This window comes from Elephas maximus, chromosome 15 (assembly GCF_024166365.1).
Source record: "Elephas maximus indicus isolate mEleMax1 chromosome 15, mEleMax1 primary haplotype, whole genome shotgun sequence".
Taxonomy (NCBI): Eukaryota; Metazoa; Chordata; class Mammalia; order Proboscidea; family Elephantidae; genus Elephas; species Elephas maximus.
This window is the reverse complement of record NC_064833.1, coordinates 75,662,222-75,684,994: the sequence shown is the minus strand read 5'-3', so window position 1 is coordinate 75,684,994 and position 22,773 is coordinate 75,662,222. Positions and strand designations below refer to the sequence as shown.

General features: G+C 39.4%; 1 protein-coding gene across 1 annotated transcript in view; it reads left to right on the top strand.

Moving 5' to 3' along the window:
- Window positions 1–22,773, top strand: part of MCMDC2 (minichromosome maintenance domain containing 2) — a 41,515-nt gene that overhangs the window by 4,595 nt on the left and 14,147 nt on the right. Inside the window, exons 7-10 of the mRNA XM_049853759.1 lie at window positions 1,856–1,981; window positions 3,510–3,747; window positions 15,488–15,693; window positions 22,198–22,364. Of these exons, the coding sequence (XP_049709716.1) occupies window positions 1,856–1,981; window positions 3,510–3,747; window positions 15,488–15,693; window positions 22,198–22,364 (737 nt within the window). The remainder of the gene's footprint in view (window positions 1–1,855; window positions 1,982–3,509; window positions 3,748–15,487; window positions 15,694–22,197; window positions 22,365–22,773) is intronic.

The window sequence follows — 22,773 nt, the reverse complement described above, 5'->3', positions numbered from 1 at the left end:
CACAAGTACAGACTCAAAAATATCTGTTGAATGAATGAACACTGACTAATGGTGGGCTGTGGCGAGGTGCACGGGTAAGGATCTGTGGGAGACAGGGTCTGACAGGCAGGAGGAAATCATTATCAGGATCATTCACTCAGGGAAGAGGTGAGTCTTCACTGAGAAACCAGAACAATGGAAATGAGGATAGGGGTCAGCCCCCTCCTTTTGACTAAAATTGAAGGAATTAAACTGTTTAAAAAGAGACATCTTACATATAAATCAGGTAGAGGAAACTCAAGTGTTAGGAAAGCAGAGTTTCAAGTAAGAACTCTTTCCCCATGGTTTGACAAGGTCGAGGTAGACATGTGAGCTCAGATGATAGTAAAAAAAACCAAAAAAGTAAATTTTATATATAGCAATTACTAAGTACACTTTTACATATATTAATCATTTAGTCATAGCAACCCTATAATGTAGGCTCTACTGTTAGCTTACGGTGAGGAAACTGAGGCACAGAGATATTAAGCAACTCACCCAAGGTCACACAGCTAGTAAGTACCAGAGTCTCAAAGTCTGTGCTTTTAACTACTTTACTATATACTGTAGACTCGACAGCACTGGGTTTACTGGTATACTCTATTTAAACTATAGATTGCAATATAAAAAAATAAGTAGCTAATCAACTTATATTTTAGTAGAAAAGCCTTTCTTCAAATAAACTCTTACATAGAACTCAAATAAATAGAAAAAAATCAAATTAATAAAAGCAGGCCTTTTTGAGTTGGCATGGGAAGAGATACCTAGACTTCCCAGCCTTCCTCTTGACTTTTCCTTCACTTCAGGATGCAGCCACTGAACTGTAAGATTCCACGGAGCAGGTGAAAAATTATTCATTTAGAGAGATGATAGTCTCTGTTTTTATTGTCTCTTGGAATTCGTTCTGCATCCTTTAGTTGGGTTTTTTCTTGTTTGGTTGGTTTTGCTTTATTGTTTTTTATTTTTACTTTTCAGATGTTAAGCCTGCTTCTTCCCTTTCAGAGTCACATGTTATACCAGTATGCTCTCTAGGGCCAAAAAGAAAGAAAGAAAGAAAAAATAGAAATCACTCTTTGATCTTCTTCACAGAGGAAAATGAATCCTTGCTCCTCTTTGTAAATCTGTCTTTTATAACTTCACAACCATCCAAATTCAAACTGTGGAATGGAAGATCAAGATTTTTAGTGTTTTTTTTTTTTTTTTCCCAATAAAATTTGAGCTTGTGCAAAAGGTCTGTCCAATCTGGCAATGTAAGAGAGGAACAGAGAAAAGTGCAAGACTTTGACTTTGGAGACCGGCAGACCTAGATGTGAGTTTCAGTTCTAGTCACCTACTAGTTATTAGCCTTTTACAAGTCACTTAACCACTCAGTGCTGGAGATAATAATACCTATTACACAGTTTACAGGTAGTGATAATGCATGTAAAAGCATCTTGCTTGCATTGTCGACAGTGAGTGGTGGCTTTTAGAATTATTTTCTTCCCAAATGGAATTACTAATTACACATTTGTTTTAATTAACATTCCTTGTGCTTTAATGCAAAGATATTTCATATTATATGCAATGACTTTTTTCCTTTTGATTATAAGAGAGTATCTAGTTGCTATATTACATATTTATGGAAGTTAATTCATCATTGCATGTAAGTATCAAAATTTATCGGCAATAATGTTGTGTCACATTGCCATTCTATATGGGTATTATAATAAACAAAATTAAATAGTTTACTACTAACTCAACTACTGAATTATTACTGGCTCTGGATCTTTGAACCATATGATCACGTACAAGTTTCATTTAATGAACAGATATTTTCTTCTGTGTTTAACAATTTTAGATGAATCGGTGAATAAAATGAGTATAGGAAATGAGTATAAAATTATTGGAATTCCGACCTGTGTCAAAACCTCACAAACTGCTGTCTGTGTAGAGGCAAACAGCATCACTTTTTGCAATCCAAGAGGTAAGGAAGATGCTAGTGTCATAAATCGTTCAGTCTGTTCATCAAATAATGACTGGCTGCCTATGCACTGGACACTCTTCTAAGCACTAGGGATACAGTTGTGAACAGAACAGTTAAGGTTCCTGCTGTCATGGGACTTAAATTCTATGATAGACAGTCGATAAACACATAAACTAATCAATAAGACAATTTTATAATATAATAAGTGCTATAAAGAAAATAAAACAAGATAATTTTGGAGAACTTTCCTGGCAGCCATGATTGCCTTCTTTGAGCTAATCCTTATTTTGGTTCTTTATAATTAGCAATGAGACATATTTCAGTATGCCAAGAGTTAGAGATTAGTCAAAGATTTTTTCTACATTACCCTTTATTCTCTAGCTAAGGCAATGCTAAGTAACTGTTGGAGTGTGAGAGGAAAAAACCAATAAAATAGCATCCTTTTCCCATCTGAATTCTCAACCAATCGAGAAATAAGACAAAAGAGTAAGGTACGTGAAGAGCAAACTGTCTCCTTTATTACCGGTAATTTTCTTTAACAACTCCTGCATAATTAGGCATTAAGTGAACAAAAGCAGAGAGCAGGCCTACTCTTTTAAATTGGCTCACAAATGCCTAAATGTAGGAAAGGCCAATTAAATCTTAAACGAAGATTTTTTGGAATCAATAGATAATCAGCTGCAGTAATAGGGGCCCAAATTGAATTTAAATGCAAGTGGATTCTAGATACCTTTGCTTATCTTGAAGAGAAAACCCCTTAAAAGAACAAAAATGCTGAAGAAAGAAATTACTGGTGGACAATAGACATTTTAGTGAGCTTTTTAATGTTTTCTGCTATGAAGACTTTCAGAATGTATTGATTTGGTAGCAGAACTTGGTGCACACATACATATGGTTATGTGCTCAACCACCAGCTAAAATGTTGGCTATTCAAACCCACTTAGAGGGACCTCGGAAGATAGGCCTGGAGATCTGCTTCCGAAAGGTCACAGCCTTGAAAACCCTGTGGAGCAGTTCTACTCTGCACACGTGGGTTTGCCATGAGTCAGCATTGACTCAAACAGCAATATGGGAGCCTCATGATCTGGCTTTGCTTTGTTGTTATTAACGTGAAACTGCCCCCAGCTCATGGCGATCCCATGCGCAATGGAATAAAATGCTTCCTGGTTCTGTGCCATCCCCAGGATTGGTTGGGTCTCTGTACAGAAGGCAAGAATTCTACCACTGAACCACCAATGCCCCCTGGCTTTGCTTACATGTCTTAAAAGGAGAATTAGGGATTTGCTTGCAACTACACAGAGCCTATCTGTATGGACACGCTGGGTGACTACTTCCTTTTATTACATTCCCTGGGATAGAAATGATAGGCCAGAGTGACCACTAATTATAATTCCATTATAAGGAAACAAATATGGCATTAAAAGAACTATCACTTGATAATATTTTAGATAAGTGGAATAGATATCTACAATGTTATTTTCTTCTTGTTTTAAAATCCTTCCTAATATGTGTTAATATTTACTTTCAGTTTCTTCAGGAATTAGCGACAACTTCAGGTGTCTTCTCTCCTTGACATCCAGCTCACGCTGGAAGTTTACAGCAATACTTGCCAACATCTTTGCATCACACATTGTTCCTCCTGGGACTTATAATTTGCTCAAACTCTGTTTGTTGATGAGCCTAGTACAGACAAGTGATCGTAACAAGGAAGTGGAAGATTGCCTAGATATTTTGATTATAACAAATGATACTCTACTTGTAGACAGGTAAAATATGTGACAGATTTGAAATTATAAATTGTATTTATAAAGATTTGTATAAATCTTTTTTATGAGCATTACTACAAGAGAAATATTTAGAATATATCTGAGCAGTATGAGTATTTAAATCAGTTTTTATTAATGAAGTTCAAAACTTTCAAAACATGAATCGAGAGATAGGATATTTGCTTTCAGCAAGTCTCATCATTCAAAATTTCAATAAATTTCCCTTCTCAGACCTTTACAAATAAATGTATCTTTCCTAGGCTTCCTTTTCCACCATTTCCTAGCTCAGTGTTCTGCTTTTGTACTTTGTTTTCATTTTTAAATAATCTCCCTGCTAAGTGTGAAGTCATTTTCTCATTAATCTGAAAGATTCCATTCAAATGTCGATTCACCTGTATCCAAATAAACCTCTGTCAAAAATTCCAAAATTACTATTTTGGGGGAACATCACCCTAACCTTGCAGTGAGCCTCTACACAGCATTTTGGGGCTCCCCACTAGCAAATACCCTTTGAAAAGGCTACATAAATGTGCACAAAGCTAGGAATTCAGTTGCCCACTCTAAATCATTACAACCCAGTTTGTCACAGTAGAATTGTGCTCTATAAGGTTTTCAACGGCTGATTTTTCAGAAGTAGGTTGCCAGGCCTTTCTTCCAAAGCACCTCTAGGTGGACTCGAACTTCCAAACTTTGGGTTAGTAGCTGAGCTTGTTAACTGTACCACCTAGGGATTCCCAGCTAGTAATAAGTTCCTCATATTAATATCTTGTATGAAATTCTAAAACCAAAATTATAGGATGGATTTTAAACAAAAAAAAATTCAAATGAACATTAACTTAATTGGACAGATGATGTTTTGCTGAAACTACATTGCCACTGACAATGTGATACAGTGCTGACTGGTACAGATTGCACCAATTTATTCTTCCACTGATGGAGCATGAGTGTATTTGTTTCCTCACAGCCTCAACACGGAGTATTATCAGACTTTTAAATCTTGCCATCTGATGTGTGGAATATGGAATTTTAGTTTAATTGGGAGTAAGCTTCAGCATCATTTAGAGCTTATTAAACATTTGCATTCTTTTTCGATGAGCAGGCTATTCTTGACTACTGTCCGTTTTTCTATTTACATTATTTTTTACTGATTTGTGATACCGCTTATAAATTAAGGCCTTTGTTGTTTTCCTACTTGTCATTAGCCTTTTGACTTTTCTTACGGTATTTGGGGCTGTCTAAAAGGTATTCTTTAAGGTAAAATTTATATATAGTGAAATAATCAGATATTAAGTATACAGTCCAATGAGTTTGACAAATGCATGTAACAACCTCCACAGTAAAATACAGAACATCTTCCTCACCCCAGAAAGTTCCCTCATTCTGACTCTTCCAGTCAGTTCCCATATCCACAAGTGAGTTCTGTCACCACAGACTAATTTTCTTGAACTTCACATAATGAAATCATACAGTGCTTATTCTTTTGGGTCTAGCCCTTTTCACTCAGCATAATGTTTTTGTGAGTCATTCAGTTCTGTGTATCAATAGCTCATTGTTTCTTTTACTCATCTTATGAATGTACTACTATTTATTCTCCTAGTGATGGATGTTTGGGTTTCCCATGTTTTGTCTGTTATGAATAATCCACTGTAAGCAAACTTGTACAAGTTTTTTTGTGAACATATGTTTTCATTATGTTTTGTAAATACCTAGGAGTGGAGCTGCTGGGTTATAAGGTAGATGTGTATTTAATTTTATAAGAAACTGTCAGTTTTCCAAAACGGCTGTACCATTTTACATTCCTATCAACAATGTATTAAAGTTCCAGTCGGTCCCATTCTCACCAACATTTGGGGTTGTCAGTCTTTTCCATTTCAGCCATTCTAACCAGTTGACATAGAGTCAATTCCAACTCATGGCAACCCCATGTGTGTCAGAATAGAACTGTGCTCCATGGGGTTTTCAAAGACCGATTTTTTTTTTTGGAAGTAGATTACCAGGTCTTTCTTCCAAGGCACCTCTGGGTGCACTCAAACCTCCAACCTTTCAGTTAGCTGAGCATGTTATCCATTTGCATGTAAAATGCTCTTTCATTGTGGTTTTAATTTGCATTTCCCTGATTACTACTGATTTGAACTGTTTTTCATGTGCTTATTGGCTACTCCTATATCTTCTGTTATGAAGTGCCTGTTCAAATCCTATGCTCACTGTTTAAATTGGATTGTTCTGGATGCACATCCTTTGTCACATATAGGTATTGTGGGTGTTTTTCTCCCAGGCTCTAGCTTGTTTTTTTATTTTCTTAAAAGTGCCTTTTCAACGGGACTAAACCAAAAGCAAAGAAGTTGCCTGAATAAACTGAATGCTTCGAAGGCCAGCGTAGCAGGGGCTGGGGTCTGGGGACCATGGTTTCAGGGGACATCTAAGTCAATTGGCATAATAAAATCTGTTAAGAAAACATCCTGCATCCCACTTTGAAGAGTGGCGTCTGGGGTCTTAAATGCTAGCAAGCGGCCATCTAAGATGCATCAATGAGTCTCAGCGCACCTGGATCAAAGGATAATGAAGAACACCAAGGACACAATGTAATTATGAGCCCAAGAGACAGAAAGGGCCACATGAACTAGAGACTTAACATCATCCTGAGACGAGAAGAACTAGATGGTGCCCAGCTACAACCGATGACTGCCCTGACAGGGAACACAATAGAGAACCCCTGAGGGAGCAGGAGAGCAGTGGGATGCAGACCCCAAATTCTCATAAGACCACACTTAATGGACCCTGGTGGTCATGGCCCCCAGAACTTCTGTTGGCCCAGGACAGGAACCATTCCTGAAGCCAACACTTCAGACATGGATTGGACTGGACAATGGGTTGGAGAGGGATGCTGGTGAGGAGTGAGCTTCTTGGATCAGGTGGACACTTGAGACTATGTTGGCATCTCCTGCCTGGAGGGGAGATGAGAGGGTGGAGGGGGTTAGAAGCTGGCAAAATGGACACAAAAAGAGAGAGTGGAGGGAGGGAGTGGGATGTATCATTAGGGGGAGAGTAAATGGGAGTGTGTAGCAAGGTGTATATAAGTTTTTGTGTGAGCGACTGACTTGATTTGTAAACTTTCACTTAAAGCACAGTAAAAATTACATTAAAAAACATGAAAAGGTTTACACACACACAAAAGTGCCTTTTGATGAGCTTCTGATGAAGCCGAATTTATTAGTTTCTTTATGTTTAGTGTTCACTGTTTAATAAATCTTTGCCTAACCAAAGGACATGAAGATATTATTTTGTTTTCTTCTAGAAGCATTATGGTTTTCATTTTATGTTAGGTCTTTTTTCCATCTCAAGTCATTTTTGTACGTGGTGTGAGAAAGGAGTAGGGTCATTTTTTCTCCTGTAAATTTATCCATTTTTTCTATACCATTTGTGGAAAAACCTTTTATTTTTCTTTTGAATTGCTTTGGTACCATTGTTGAAAATCAATCAGACTGGTATGTGTACTTTGATCTGTTGGTCTAATACTTACGCCAATATCACATTGCCTTGATAATTTTAGTTCTAGGTTAAGCTTTAAAATAGGTGGTTCAACTTTATTCCTCATTTGTAAGATTTAAAAAAAAATTATTTTAGGTCTTTTTCATTTTTTTTCCCTTTATTGAAATTTAGATGGGGGTTTACAGGTCAAACTAGCTTCTCATTAAACAGTTAGTACACATATTGTTTTGTGACACTGTTTAACAACCCCGTGGCAAGTCAACACTCTCCCCTCTCGACCTTGGGTTCTCTATTACCAGCTTTCCTGTCCCCTGCTGCATTCTAGTCCTTGCCCCTGGGCTGGTGTGCCTATTTAGTCTTGTTTTGTTTTATGGGCCTGTCTAATCTTTGGCTGAAGGGTGAACCTCAGGCGTTGCTTCATTACTGAGCTAAAAGGGTGTCTGGGGGCCATACTCTCAGGGTTTCCCCAGTCTCTGTCAGGCCAGTAAGCCTGGTCTTTTTTTCTTTGTGAGTTAGAAATTTGTTCTACATTTTTCTCCAGCTCTGTCCGGAATCCTCTATTATGATCCCTGTCAGAGCAGTCAGTGTTAGTAGCTGGGCACCATCTAGTTGTACTGAATCCAGACTGTTGGAGGCCGTGGTAGTTGTGGTCCATTAGTCCTCTGGACTAATCTTTCCTTTGAGTCTGTAGTTTTTTTCATTCTCCCTTGTTCCCAAAGGGGTGAGACCAGTGGAGTATCTTAGATGGCCGTTAACAGGCTTTTAAGACCCCGGACAAGTAGCCAGTGTTTTGATTTTTTCCCTTCTTTTTTTGACGTGTGCATCTGTTGCTATAAATTCACCTCTGACCACTGTCTTTGCTGTGTCCCAAAGATTTTGGTATGATGTGTTTTCATCCTCATTTGATTCTAGGAATTTTTCGACTCCATCTTTGATTTCTTCTATTACCCAGTGGTTTTTAAGCAAGGTGTTATTCAGTTTCCATGTAATTGATTTTTTTTTCCTTGCTCTTCCTGTTGTTAATTTCTACTTTGATAGCATTGTGATCAGAGAAGATACTTTATATTATCTCAGTGTTTTGGATTTTGTTAAGGTTGCTTTGTGGCCTCAGATGTGGTCTATTCTGGAGAACTTCCATGTGCATTGGAAAAGAATGTGTACGTTGCAGCTGCTGGGTAGAGTGTTCTGTATATGTCTATGAAGTCGAGTTGGCTGATTGTGACATTTAGATCTTCTGTATCATTATTGAGTTTCTTTCTAGATGTTCTGTCCTTTACCAAGAGGCAAAGATTTATTAAACAGGGGTGTGATATTCAGCACATGGTGCAGGTAGGCAGCAGGGAGGGGGGAGGTTGTGATGTGTGGAGCAAAGACGGATATGGGAAAGAAGAGAGAGAGGAGAGAGAAACAGGAGCCAAAAGCACAAAACAAAAGAGTGTTGAGCGATCTTGCCATTGGAGCAGAGAGATAAGAAACCAAGAAATGAAGAAAAACAAAAAGGAAAAGAGAAAAATAAATAAAAATTAAAAAAAACAGGAAATGCCCCCAGGGATCCCACCAATGACCAGGGAGGTAGCTCCCAGGCCTCAGGGCATAGGCCATATAGAAGGGGTGGAGACGGCACACAGCACCAGGTATTCAAGAGACAGGAAAAGAAGGTTAGTGGAGAGAGATGAAAAACTGAGAAACGGAGAAAAACAAAAAGGAAAAAAGAGAAAGAAGAAAAAAAAACAGAAAAGCCCCCAGGGATCCCACCAGTGCAGCTGTGCAGACTGGGGAAGTGGCTCTCTAGCCTTGCGGTACAGCTTGGCTAGAAGTGGCAGAGATGGCACACAGCGCCAGGTATTCAGGAGACAGGAAAGGAAGGAAAATAGAGATGAGAAATGAAGGAAGAAAAAAAAAAAAAAGGCCCCCAGGGAGCTCACTGGCACAGGTGTGCAGAGCAAGGAAGTGGCTTGCAAGCTGCTCAGTACAGCGTGGCTAGAAGGGGCTCCCAGGCTGCGAAAAGAAAAAGAAAACAAACAAAAAGGCCCTGTGGATCCCACCAGCATGATTGCGCCAACCAGGAAGCAGTTCCCCAGCCAAGCGGCACTTCACAGCCTGTCAAGAAGAAGTATAGATGGACACAGAGCCAAGTGTTTGAGAGAAAGGAGGGGGAGGAGGTGAAAGGTAGGGAAGAAACCAAAAGAAGCTGAAAAAAGCAATGCCAGCAACAAAGAAATGGCACTGAAGGAGCTGGCCGGTGTGGGTGGGGCAAATCCAAGTAGCAGAGCCAGTGCCTGCCAGGACTCAGTTGCTTGGCCCACTGGGAAATGGTGGAGGCCTAGCAGGGGGAAGAATAGTTGGGGCGAGGGGCACAGAAAGAGTGTATCTCTGCTTACTGAGTGTTCTGTCTTCTGCTGGGAACTCTGTGAAGCTGCTTTCCCATACTCCCTGTTCACCAATCTTCTATGTGAGTCCAAGATGGTGAATCTGCAGTGCGTTAGCTGAGAGGGGACTTCTGCTTGTATCTCTCCTAGCTCTCTGTTCTCTGTCAGTTTCTTATTCCATTTGGTGCTTGGCTGAGTTCTCTTCCCTTCATTTGACACTTAGGGTTCCAGGATTGACAATTGTCTGTTTTACTTAGTTTTTCAGGTCTTTGCCATGGAGGGACAGTGTGGTGCTTCTGTCTGTAGTGCCATGCTGGCTCCTCCTCTGCATTTTCTTATAGTTTAGAATCAATATGTTAGTCCTCCTGACCCCTCTCCACCCTCCCCTGCTCCAAGAAAAAAGCCAAATGGAGACTCAGATAGGGTGAGGTCTGGGAGGGTTCCAAACGTGAACCTTCTGTCATCCTCAGGATGTTACTCTCTCAACATCAAATTGTAACAATACTCAAAAGGTATTATCAACCTTTTAGTCCTAGTCCTTGCCCCTGTACTGGTGTGCCCCTTTAGTCTTGTTTTGTTTTATGGGCCTGTCTAATCTTTGGCTGAAGGGTGAACCTCAGGAGTGACTTTCATACCGGGTTAAGAGGGTGTCCATGGGGTCATACTCTCAGGGTTCCTCTTGTCTTTGTCATACCAGTAAGTCTGGTCTTTTGTGAGTTAGAATTTTGTTCTACATTTTTCTCCAGGTCTGGTCTGGGACCCTGTATTGTGATCCCTATCAGAGCAGTCAGTGCTGGTAGCTGGGCACCATCTAGTTTTGCTGGACTCAGTCTGGTGAAGGCTGTGGTCCTCGTGGTCCATTAGTCCTTTGGACTAATCTTTCCTTTATGTTTCTGATTTTCTTCATTCTCCCTTGCTCCAGACAGGGTGAAACCAGTGGAGTATCTTAGATAACCACTCACAAGCTTTTAAGACCCCAGATGCTATTCACCAAAGTAGGATGTAGAACATTTTTTTTATAAATTATGTTATGCCAGTTGAGCTAGATGTGCCCCGAGACCATGGTCACCAGCCCTCAGCCCAATAATTCGGACCCTCAGGTAATTTGGATGTGTCTATGAAGCTTCTATGACTTTGCCTTGGTCAAGCTGTGCTGACTTCCCCAGTATTGTGTACTGTCTTACCCTTTACCAGAGTTACCACTTACCTATTGTCTAGTTAGTGTTTTTCCCTTCCCACCCTTTCCTTCCCTTGTAACTGCCAGAGATTGTTTCTTTCTGTTTGTAAACCTTTTCATGAGTTTTTATAATAGTGGCCTCATACAGTATTTGTCATTTTGTGATTGACTTACTTCACTTAGCATAATACCCTCCAGATTCATGCACGTTGTGAGATGGTTTGCAGATTCATCATTGTTCTTTATGGTTGCATAGTATTCCATTGTGTGTATGTACCATAGTTTGTTTATCCATTCATCTGTTGATGGACACTAGGTTTGTTTCCATCTTTTTGCTACCGTGAATAATGCTGCAGTGAACATGGGTGTGCATATGTCTATTCATGTGATGGCTCTTACTTCTCTAGGATATATTCCTAGGAGTGGGATTGCTGGATCATATGGTATTTCTATTTCTAGCTTTTTAAGGAAGTGCCATATCATTTTCCAAAATGGTTGTACCATTTTACATTCCCAGCAGAAGTGCATGAAAGTTTATTTTCTGTTTTTTTGATTCATGCCAGAAATGTCAGGGTGAAATGGTATCTCATTACAGTTTTTTTTTTGTGTGTGCTTTAAGTGAAACTTTACTGTTCAACTTAGTTTCTCATACAAAAATTTATACACACATTTTTACGTGGCCCTAGTTGCTCTCCCTATAATGAGACAGCACCCTCCTCTTTTCCCCCTGGATTTTCTGTGTCCATTCAACCAGCACCTGTCCCTTTCTGCCTTCTCATCTCACCTCTGGACTGGAGCTGCCAACTTAGTCTCATGTATCTACTTGAACTAAGAAGCACACTCTATACAAGTATCATTTTATGTCTTATAGTCCAGTCTAATCTTTGTCTGAAGAGTTGGCTTCAGGAACAGTTTTTTAGTTTTGGGCTAATAGAGAGTCCAGTGGCCATGTCTTCAGGGGTCCTTCCAGTCTCAGTCAGACCTTAAGTCTGGTCTTTTTACTAGAATTTGAGTTCTGCACCCCAGTTCTGTCCTGCTCCATCAGGGACTCTCTGTTGTCTTCCCGGTCAGGGCAGTCATTGGTGGTAGCTGGGCACCATTTAGTTTTTCTGGTCTCAGGCTGATGGAGTCTCTGGCTTATGTGGCCCTTTCTGTCTCTTGGGCTAATTATTTTCCTTGTGTCTTTGGTGTTCTTCATTATCCTTTGCTCGAGGTGGGTTGGGACCAGTTGATGCATCTTAGATGGCCACTTGCTAGCTTTTAAGACCCCAGACGCCACTCACCAAAATGCAGAATATTTTCTTAACCTTTGTTATGCCAATTGACCTAGATGTTCCCTGAAACCATGGTCCCCAAACCCCTGCCCCTGTTACTCTGTCCCTCCAAGTGTTTGGTTGTATTCAGGAAACTTCTTAGCTTCATTTAGTCCAGTTGTGCTGACTTCCCTGTATTGTGTGTTGTCCTTCCCTTTACCTAAGATATTCTTGGCTACTTTCTAATTAGTGAATACCCCTCCCCTTCCCTTGTAACCATCAAAGAACGTTTTCTTCTGTGTTTAAACCTTTTCTTGAGCTCTTATAATAGTGGGGAAACCCTGGTGGCATAGTGGTTAAGTGCTACGGCTGCTAAGACTCGACGGCAGTGGGTTTGGTTTTTTGTTTTATAATAGTGGTCTCATACAATATTTGTCCTTTTGCGACTGACTAATTTCACTCAGCATAATGCCTTCCAGATGCATCAATGCTATGAGATATTTCACAGATTCATCATTGTTCTTTATTGTTGGACAGTATTCCATTGTGTATATACCATAATTTGTTTATCCATTTGTCCATTGATGGGCACCTAGGTTGTTTCTATCTTTTTGCTATTGTGAACAGTGCTGCAGTGAACATGGGTATGCATATATCTTTTCATGCTGGATCATATGGTACTTCTATTTCTAGCTTTTAAGGAAGCACCAAATCGATTTCCAAAGTGGTTGTACCATTTTACATTCCCACCAGCAGTGTGTAAGTGTTCCAGTCTCTCCACAACCTCTCCAACATTTATTATTTTGTGTGTTTTGGATTAATGCTAGCCTGGTTGGGGTGAGATGGTATCTCATTGTAGTTTTGATTTGCATTTCTCTAAGGGCTTTTTTTTAAGGAGCCCTGGTGGCACAGAGGTTAAGAGTTCAGCTGCTGGCTTAGTCATCTAGTGCTGCTATAACAGCAATACCACAAGTGGATGGCTTTAACGAAGGGAAATTTATTTCTTCACGGTAAAGTACGCTAAAAGTCCAAATTTAGGGCATCAGCTCCAAGGGAAGGCTTTCCCTCTCTGTTGGCCTTCTCATTAATCTTTCCCCAGACTAGGAGTTTCTCCATGCAGGGACTCTGGGTCCAAAGAACGCGCTCTGCTCCTGGTACTGCTTTCTTGGTGGTATGAGGTCCCCCGTCTCTCTGCTTGCTTCTCTTTTATATCTCAAGAGATTGCCTCGAGACACAATCCAGTCTTGTGGACAGACTCCTGCCTCACTAACACAACTGCCACCCATTGTCCCTCATCAACCTCATAGAGGCAGGATTTATAACATATAGGAAAATCACACAATTTCAGGAATCATGGTCCAGCCAAACCAATACACACATTTTTGGGGGGACATAATTCAATCTATGATAGCCGCTAACTAAAAGGCCCACAGTTTGAATCCACCAGCCACTCCGTGAAAACCCTATGGGGCAATTTTACTTCGTCCTATAGGGTCACTGAGTTAGAATCGACTCAACAGCAACAGGTTTGGTTTGGGTTTTAATGGCTAGTGACCTTGTGCATTTCCTCCTGTGTCTGTTAGCTGCCTGAATGTCTTCTTCGGTAAAGTGTCTGCTCATATCCTTTGCCCATTTTTTTTAATTGGATTGTCTTTTTGTCATAGAGGTGCTGGATTTTTCTATAGATTTTAGAGATTAGACCTTTGTCGGATTTTCATAGCCAAAATTTTTTTCCCAATCTGTAGGTCCTCTTTTCACTCTTTTGGTGAAGTCTTTTGATGAGCTTAAGTGTTTAATTTTTAGAAGATCCCAGTTATCTAGCTTATCTTCTGGTGTTTGTGTGTTGTTGGTTATGGTTTATGTGCTATTTATGCTGTGTATTAGGGTCTCTAGTGTTGATCCTATTTTTTCTTCTGTGATCTTTATACTTTTTGGTTTTACATTTATGTCTTTGATCCATTTTGAATTAGTTTTTGTGTATGGCGTGAGGTATAGGTCCTGTTTCATTTTTTTACAGATAGATATCCTGTTTTGCTAGCACAATTTGTTAAAAAGAGGTCTTTTCCCCATTTAATGGACTTTGAGACTTTGTCGAAGATCAGGTGACCGTAGGTGGATGGATTTACATCTGAGTTTTCAATTCTGCTCCACTGGTCAATATGTCTGTCATTGTACCAGTACCAGGCTGTTTTGACTACCACAGCTGTATAGTAAGTTCTGAGGTCAGATCTAAGAGTCCTCATACTTTATTCTTTTTCTTCAATAGTGCTTTACTTATCCAGGGCCTCTTCCCTTTCCATATAAAGTTAATGATTAGTTTTTCTGTCTCATTAAAGAATGCTGTTGGTATTTGGATTGGGATTGAATTGTATTTGTAGACTGCTTTGGGCAGAATTGACATTTTCACAACGCTGAGTCTAGCTATCGAAGAGCATGGTATGTTTTTCCATTTTTTGTAAGTCTTGTTTGGTTTCTTGCAGTAGTGTTTTGTAGTTCTCTTTGGATAGGACTTTTATGTCCCTGGTTAGATTTATTCCTAAGTATTTTTTTCTTTTTAGGGGCTATTATAAATGGTATTGCTTTTTGTAGTTCTCTTTATTGGTGTATAGGAATCCCTATGAGTTTTGTATGTTTATCTTGTATCCTGCTACTCCAGCAAGCAATTTTTGTGGCAAGAATTTTAAAGCTAAACTAGACTAATCATATTCCTTTCTAAAAATTTAAATTTGAGAAATGAAGAGAGTGAGGCAATCAGCAGCAGTTAGCAAAGAGGTTAGAAACCAAAAGGATTATGAAGCATTGCCATGATATATAGGAAGCAGGGGCAGCCATGATAAGCCATTTGCAAGCCTAAATGCAAAAACTATGAATGAGCAAAAGAAAGCAATCCATAAAAAGAAGAAGGTTCAGTTCAAATGCATCTCTCTGTAGCTTTCTCTGACTCCCTTCTCAGGAGAAATAATACTCCCTTATGGATATTCTCAAGGAACCCTGGTGGCACGGTGGTTAAGCACTAGGCTGCTAACCGAAAGGTCGGAAGTTGGAACCCACCAGCCACTCTACAGGAGAAAGATGTGGCAGTCTGCTTCCTTAAAGATTATAGCCTTGGAAACCCTACAAGGGCAGTTCTACCCTGTCTTATAGGATTTCTATGAGCTGGAATTGACTCACAGTAACAACTTTGGCTTTTTTTGGTTTATACATATTCTCAAGACATTATTTCAGTCTTTACCACATTGAGTTTTAGTTTCTTTGTTTGTTTATGTCTCTCTTCCTAGGCTGTGAGCTTTCCAAGTTAAGGACGAAGTCTTGACATGTGTTTTTATCTCTAGCGCCTAGTTGGCCTATCACAAGTGTTCAATAAACATTGAGTTTTGGAGCTGTTAATGTATTATGACCTCTGAAAGTCAAATATTAAATAATAGTAATGAATAAATTTATTTTTTCCCTAGGCTTTTGAAGTTTAGTATAAACCTTGTACCCCGTGGTATACATCATCCAGTCTCTTCTGAAATTTTCCCTACCCTAGCCAGGAATAAGTATGGAACTGGAGCAGTTAGCATTCAAGCTGGCAGTGCTTTGCTAGCTAAAGGTGGTATCTGCTTTACAGGAGACTTATCTTTACACAAAAAAGATAAACTTGAACAACTCCAATCAGGTAAAGAATTTTTTTCAAATTATTTTTCATTTATTTAACCTACAGTTTCATCGTTGTCAAGAAGTTTCTTAACAGTATTAGGAATTGAGAAGTTATAATAAATGACATTTCTCATTTCAGTTTTATGAAAAAAGCAGAGGAATTTAATGTGCAAATGCACAGTTTTAACCTTTGTTCTAAGTTGTGCTAACACATGACTTTGCTTGGGCCAAATTTATAACTCACAAAGATAGGGACAGATATGGACTGAGCAGAAAGCAGTCAGGGCATTGCACATTTGGCATACCCAGTAGGAATGTGCAGCGATGCTGAAGGTACTTGGCATAGTGCCTCTCCTAACGAGAGTGCAGAAATGGATTTTTGACCACAATGCCAAAGCAAGTCAATGTGGAAAGCCAAGTTTTTTCAACCAACGACGGAGGAACAACCACCTGGTATATGGGAAAAAATGAATTTTGGCTTATACCTTACAACCATACACAATAATTATTTTGAGATGGATCATACCTAAATGCAAAAACTAAAACCATGAAGCTGTTAGAAGAAAATTTAGGAAAATATCTTCATGATATTCTAAGGCAAAGATTTCTTAGAACCAAGAAGCACTGAACATAAAAGAACAGATAAATTCATCAAAACTAAAAAGTTATGCTCATCTTATTGCTGTTGTTAGGTGCTGTCAAGTCGGTTCGGACTCATAGCAACCCTATGCGCAGCAGAACGAAATACTGCCCGGTACGGAGCCATCCTTACAGTCCTTGTTATGCTTGAGCTCACTGTTGCAGCCACTGTGTCAATCTACCTCGTTGAGGGTCTTCCTCTTTTCTGCTGACGCTATACTCCGCCAAACACGATGTCCTTCTCCAGGGAATGATCCCTCCTGACAACAGGTCCAAAGTATGTAAGACGCAGTCTCGCCATCCTTGCTTCTAAGAAGCATTCTGGTTGTACTTCTTCCAAGACAGATTTGTTCGTTCTTTTGGCAGTCCATGGTATATTCAGTATTCTTCGCCAACACCATAATTCAAAGGCATCAATTCTTCAGTCTTCCTTATTCATTGTCCAGCTTTCTGATGCATATGATGCAATTGAAAATACCGTGGCTTGGGTCAGGTGCACCTTAGTCTTCAAGGTGACGTCTTTGCTCTTCAACACTTTAAAGAGGTCCTTTGCAGCAGATTTACCCAATGCAATGCATCTTTTGATTTCTTAACTGCTGCTTCCATGGCTGTTGATTGTGGATCCAAGTAAAATGAAATCCTTGACAACTTCAATCTTTTCTCCATTTATCGTGATGTTGCTTTTTGGTCCAGTTGTGAGGATTTTTGTTTTCTTTATGTTAAGGCACGATCCATACTGAAAACTGTGGTCTTTGATCTTCATTAGTAAGTGTTTCAAGTCCTCTTCACTTTCAGCAAGCAAGGTTGTGTCATCTGCATAATGCAGGTTGTTAATGAGTCTTCCTCCAATCCTGATGCCCTGTTCTTCTTCATATAGTCCAGCTTCTTGTATTATTTGCTCAGCATACAGATTGAATAGGTATGGTGAAAGAAGACAATCTTGATGCACACCTTTCCTGACTTTAAACCAATCAGTATCCCCTTGTTCTGTCCAAACAATTGCCTAATGATCTATGTAAAGGTTCCTCATGAGCACGATTAAGTGTTCTGGAATTCCCAGTCTTCACAACGTTATCCATAATGTTATGATCCACACAGTTGAATGCCTTTCCATAGTCAATAAAACACAGGTAAACATCCTTCTGGTATTCTCTGCTTTCAGCCAGGATCCATCTGACATCAGCAATGATATCCCTGGTTCCACGTCCTCTTATGAAACCAGACTGAATTTTTGGCAGTTCCCTGTTGATATACTGCTGCAGCCGTTTTTGAATGATCTTCAGCAAAATTTTGCTTGTGTGTGATATTAATGATATTGTTCTATAATTCCCACATTCGGTTGGATCACCATTCTTGGGAATAGGCATAAATATGGATCTCTTCCACTCAGTTGGCCAGGAAGCTGTCTTCCATATTTCTTGGCATAGGCGAGTGAGCATCTCCAGCTCTGCATCTGTTTGTTGAAACATCTCAATTGATATTCCATCAATTCCTGCAGCCTTGTTTTTCACCAATGCCTTCAGAGCAGCTTGGACTTCTTCCTTCAGTACCGTCGGTTCCTGATCATATGCCGCCTCTTGAAATGGTTGAACATCAACTAGTTCTTTTTTTTTTTTTTTTTTGGTATAATGACTCTGTGTATTCCTTCCATCTTCTTTTGATGCTTCCTGTGTCGTTTAATATTTCCCCATAGAATCCTTCACTATTGCAGTTCAAGGCTTGAATTTTTTCTTCAGTTCTTTCAGCTTGAGAAACGCCGAGTGTGTTCTTCCCTTTTGGTTTTCCATCTCCAGCTCTTTGCATATGTCATTGTAATACTTTGCTTTGTCTTCTCGAGATGCCCTTTGAAATCTTCTGTTCAGTTCTTTTACTTCATCAGTTCTTCCTTTTGCCTTAGCTGCTCGACGTTTGAGAGCAAGTTTCAGAGTCTCCTCTGACATCCATCTTGGTCTTTTCTTTCTTTCCTGTCTTTTCAGTGTCCTCTTGCTTTCTTCATGGATGATGTCCTTGATGTCATTCCACAACTTGTCTGGTCTTCGGTCACTAGTGTCCAATGCATCAAATCTATTCTTCAGATGGTCTCTAAATTCAGGTGGGATATATTCAAGGTCATATTTTGGCTCTCATGGACTTGCTCTGATTTTCTTCAGTTTCAGCCTGAATTTGCATATGAGCAATTGGTGGTCTGTTCCACAGTCGGCCCCTGGCCTTGTTCTGACTGATGATATTGAGCTTTTCCATCGTCTCTTTCCACAGATGTAGTCAATTTGATTTCTGTGTGTTCCATCTGGCGAGGTCCATGTGGTCCATGTGTATAGTCGCCGTTCATGTTGGTGAAAGAAGGTATTTGCAATGAAGAAGTCGTTGGTCTTGCAAAATTCTATCATTCGATCTCCAGCATTGTTTCTATCACCAAGGCCATATTTTCCAACTACCGATCCTTCTTCGTTTCCAACTTTTCCATTCCAATCACCAGTAATTATCAATGCATCTTGGTTGTATGTTTGATCAGTTTCAGACTGTAGCAGCTGATAAAAATCTTCTATTTCTTCATCTTTGGCCCTAGTGCTTGGTGAGTAAATTTGGATAATAGTTGTATTAACTGGTCTTCCTTGTGTGCATATGGATATTATCCTATCACTGACAGTGTTGTACTTCAGGATAGATCTTGAAACCTTCTTTTTGACAATGAATGCAACACCATTCCTCTTCAAGTTGCCATTCCCAGCATAGTAGACTATATGATTGTCCCATTCGAAATGGCCAATACCAGTCCATTTCAGCTCACTAATGTCTAGGATATCAATGTTTATGTGCTCCATTTCATTTTTGACAATTTCCAGTTTTCCTAGATTCATACTTCATACATTCCAGGTTCCAATTATTAATGGATGTTTTGCAGCTGTTTCTTCTCGAGTCGTGCCACATCAGCAAATGAAGGTCCTGGAAGCTTTACTCCATCCACGTCATTAAGGTCGGCTCCACTTTGAGGAGGCAGCTCTTCCCCAGTCATCTTTTGAGTGCCTTCCAACCTGGGGGCTCATCTTCCAGCACTATATCAGACAGTGTTCCACTGCTATTCATAAGGTTTTCACTGGCTAATGCTTTTCAGAAGTAGACTGCCAGGTTCTTCTTCCTAGTCTGTCTTAGTCTGGACACTCAGCTGAAACCTGACCTCCATGGGTGACCCTGCTGGTATCTGAATACTGGTGGCATAGCCTCCAGCATCACAACAACACACAAGCCCCCACAGTATGAAAAACTCACAGACACGGGGGATGCTCATCTTAGCTACATTTTGCTACCCAAATCTTAAATCCTCTGATACCAGAATTTAATGAATATTTGCAAGTTACAGACGTGGGCAATGGAAACAAAAAGTTATAGTGGTTAAAAAAAAAAGTTATGCTCATCAGAAGGCACCGTTTAAAAGGTGAATAGGCAAGCAGAGATTAAAGAAAGCAACTGCAATACATATATCTGACAAAGGACAGTTATAATTTCTACAAGGCAATAACTAAAAAAAAAAAAAAAGCCCACCCTCAAAATGGGCAAAAAACTTAACCAATCACTTCACAAAGGAAGATACAAAACGACAGCTAACACAAGAAATGTGCTCAACTTATTAGTCACCAGGAAAAAGAAAATTAAAACAATGAGATCCCAGTGCTCACAAGCTAGCCGGCTTCGAGGGAATGGAACAAGTGCGGTCTCACAGGGCCCTGCTCTCAGAAGAGCCCGGCGCATGGTTAAAAGCTCAGCTGTCACCATCTCTGAAGTTTTAATAATTTTACCTTTGAGCCTATGTTTTGTAAATGAAGTTCAATGAGACAATAGAGCTTGAGGGTAGGCAGAAGAGATGGGAGCATGCATGTTTCCATGGTGCCTTGCCGCGGCGTTTCACGTACTGCAGTCGCGTCACTGTGCAGCTTCCATAACACTCTTGTACCCTCTTCCAGTCTCCCAGAAGCCCCGCAGGAATTCCGTGCTCGTGTTCCGTGTCAACACAACTCGACTGAGTTAAGGGAGCTAATAGCACCCAGAGGCCTCGCTTTCAGTTCTAACCCCACTTGCTTCCCATGCAGAAAGAAGGCAGTGGTGTTCTAAGCAACACAAACGACCTACGAACCCTGTAACATTCTTTTTTCCTGGTTAAAAAACCAAACCCCTTGCCACCCCGTTGATTCCATCTCATAGCAACCCTATAGGACAGAGTAAAACTACCCCATAAGGTCTCCAAGGAGCAGCTTGATGGATTCCAACTACGGCTTTTCCAACCACTTATGCTAAAATGATAATATCTGAGGAAAAGGAAAGATAGATCAGCCCATAGTTCCTTTTCCTTCCAATCTTTCCTCACTCATCAGTAAGCCAAACGTAGATAAAAAGTGTTGAAATGTGTGCCTATCGAGAAATGAAATAAAAACAGTTCTGTACATCATTTCCACTGTTCAAGTAAGAATGAATACATATGCATGCACAAGCTACAAAATTTCAGTGATTCTGTGAGTTAAATGCTCATATATTTGCATTTAAGATTGGCATTGCACAATATAAAGATAATTGGTAGAATTCCTGCTAATATGTTAAATTTTCATTTTTTCTTTATTTAGAATGATGATTGCCCCTATTACTTTGTATAATAAAACATTTTTAAAGGAAAACACTTCATGCACACACATTATATATATGTATATACTATATATATACATGGAAACCCTGGTGGCTAGTGGTTAAGAGCTACAGCTGCTAACCAAAAGGTCAGCAGTTCGAATCCACCAGGCGTTCCTTGGAAAACCCACGGGGCAGTTTTACTCTGTCCTACTGGGTCGCTATGAGTTGAAATCGACTCAATGGCAATGGGTTTGGTTTTTGGTTTTATATATATACATTTATATCTTTAACAGCAGTTTTTCTCCTGCTTTTTGAACAAGAGGCCCATGTTTCATTTTGCACTGAGCCCTGCAAATTACGTAGCTGGCCCTGACTACAGTGATGACAAAAATTAAAAAGATTGACAAAAACAAATGTTGGCAAGCATGTGGAGCAACTGGAATTACTGTATATCTGGTGGAAGTATAAAATGCTACAATCATTTTGCAAACTGTTCTGGCAGTTTCTATAAAGTTAAATGTACATTTACCCTATGACTTGAGAAATACAGACATGTACACAAATGACTGTTGTCATGAATAGAAAGAGCTAATTTGAGAAATATTTGGGAGGCAAAACCTAGGAATAGAATTGACTCCTTAAGTCAAATGAATATAAGGGGTACCGGAAGGCTAGAAAGGAGACTAGGAAGTCTTCACGTTTTTTGTTTGGGTTTTGAGCAGATGGCTGGTGATGCCATCAAATGTGAATAATGAACAAAGGAAGAGCCTTTTAAGGGGGAAAATAATGAATTTGGTTTTGAGTATGTTGAATTTGAGATATATTCTCCAGTGAGAATATTCTCTCCATTCATATTCTCTCCCAGTCTTTTCCTCTTTCACACTCACATGGATGTCCCTCTATCATTTTTTTCCACGTAAAAGTACACTACTTACTTTTAGCCTTTATTGTAAGCCTGCACTATGTGACCAATCTCCCAGTCCTCTGCCTACTCCACCCAGATGCCTGACCACAATTCTGGCTACATGCTTTGAACTGCTGGTTCTTATCAAGCCATGGGGCACATAAACATTCACATATTTGTCTTGCCTTGTTCTTTTTAGGGCAGATGATCTAATTTAGCCATATCTTATAAAACAATCAAATTAACTTTGTCTTCACTATTCGAAGTTTGGACAGCAATATTCTATTTAATATTTGTTTTTGATTTGTATATATATATAGACCAAAATGAACTTAAGTGACAAATGGGTAATGTCTTTTGACTTAGTTCTGGAGAGCAGAACCATTACAGTTTACATCCCAGGAAAGAAGTTTGGGGATGATATCGATCAACAAATGACTTTCCCAGTTCAGTGCAGTTTTTGGTCTTTTATTGATACGGATTCATCACCGAAGAGAAACGTGCAGAAAACCAACACTCTAATTGGTCAAATGGTAAGGTATTTATTGATAAAATATTTCCTAGAGAATGGATATTGGTGATGGTTGCACAACGTGATTAACGTAATTGATATCACTAAATGGCATACATTGAAAACATTAAATTGGCAAATGTCTTGCTATATGTATATTTACAACAACAAAAAAATTTCCCAGGGAATTTAGTCACAGATTTTAACATGCCTTCTTAGTATTTTTGTTATTAACCCATTTGTATACTTTATTCACTACTAGAACTAAATAATAATGTGATTGTTTAAAAATTTTCATGTTTTTCAGTCATGCAAATCAGATGTCTGCTCACTAGAAATTACTGAGTAGGTAGTTGAGGAGTCTTTCATGAATAATGTGTAAGAAAATAAAGATTATTTTTTTTAAAAATTGATCTCAACAAAGTCCCATG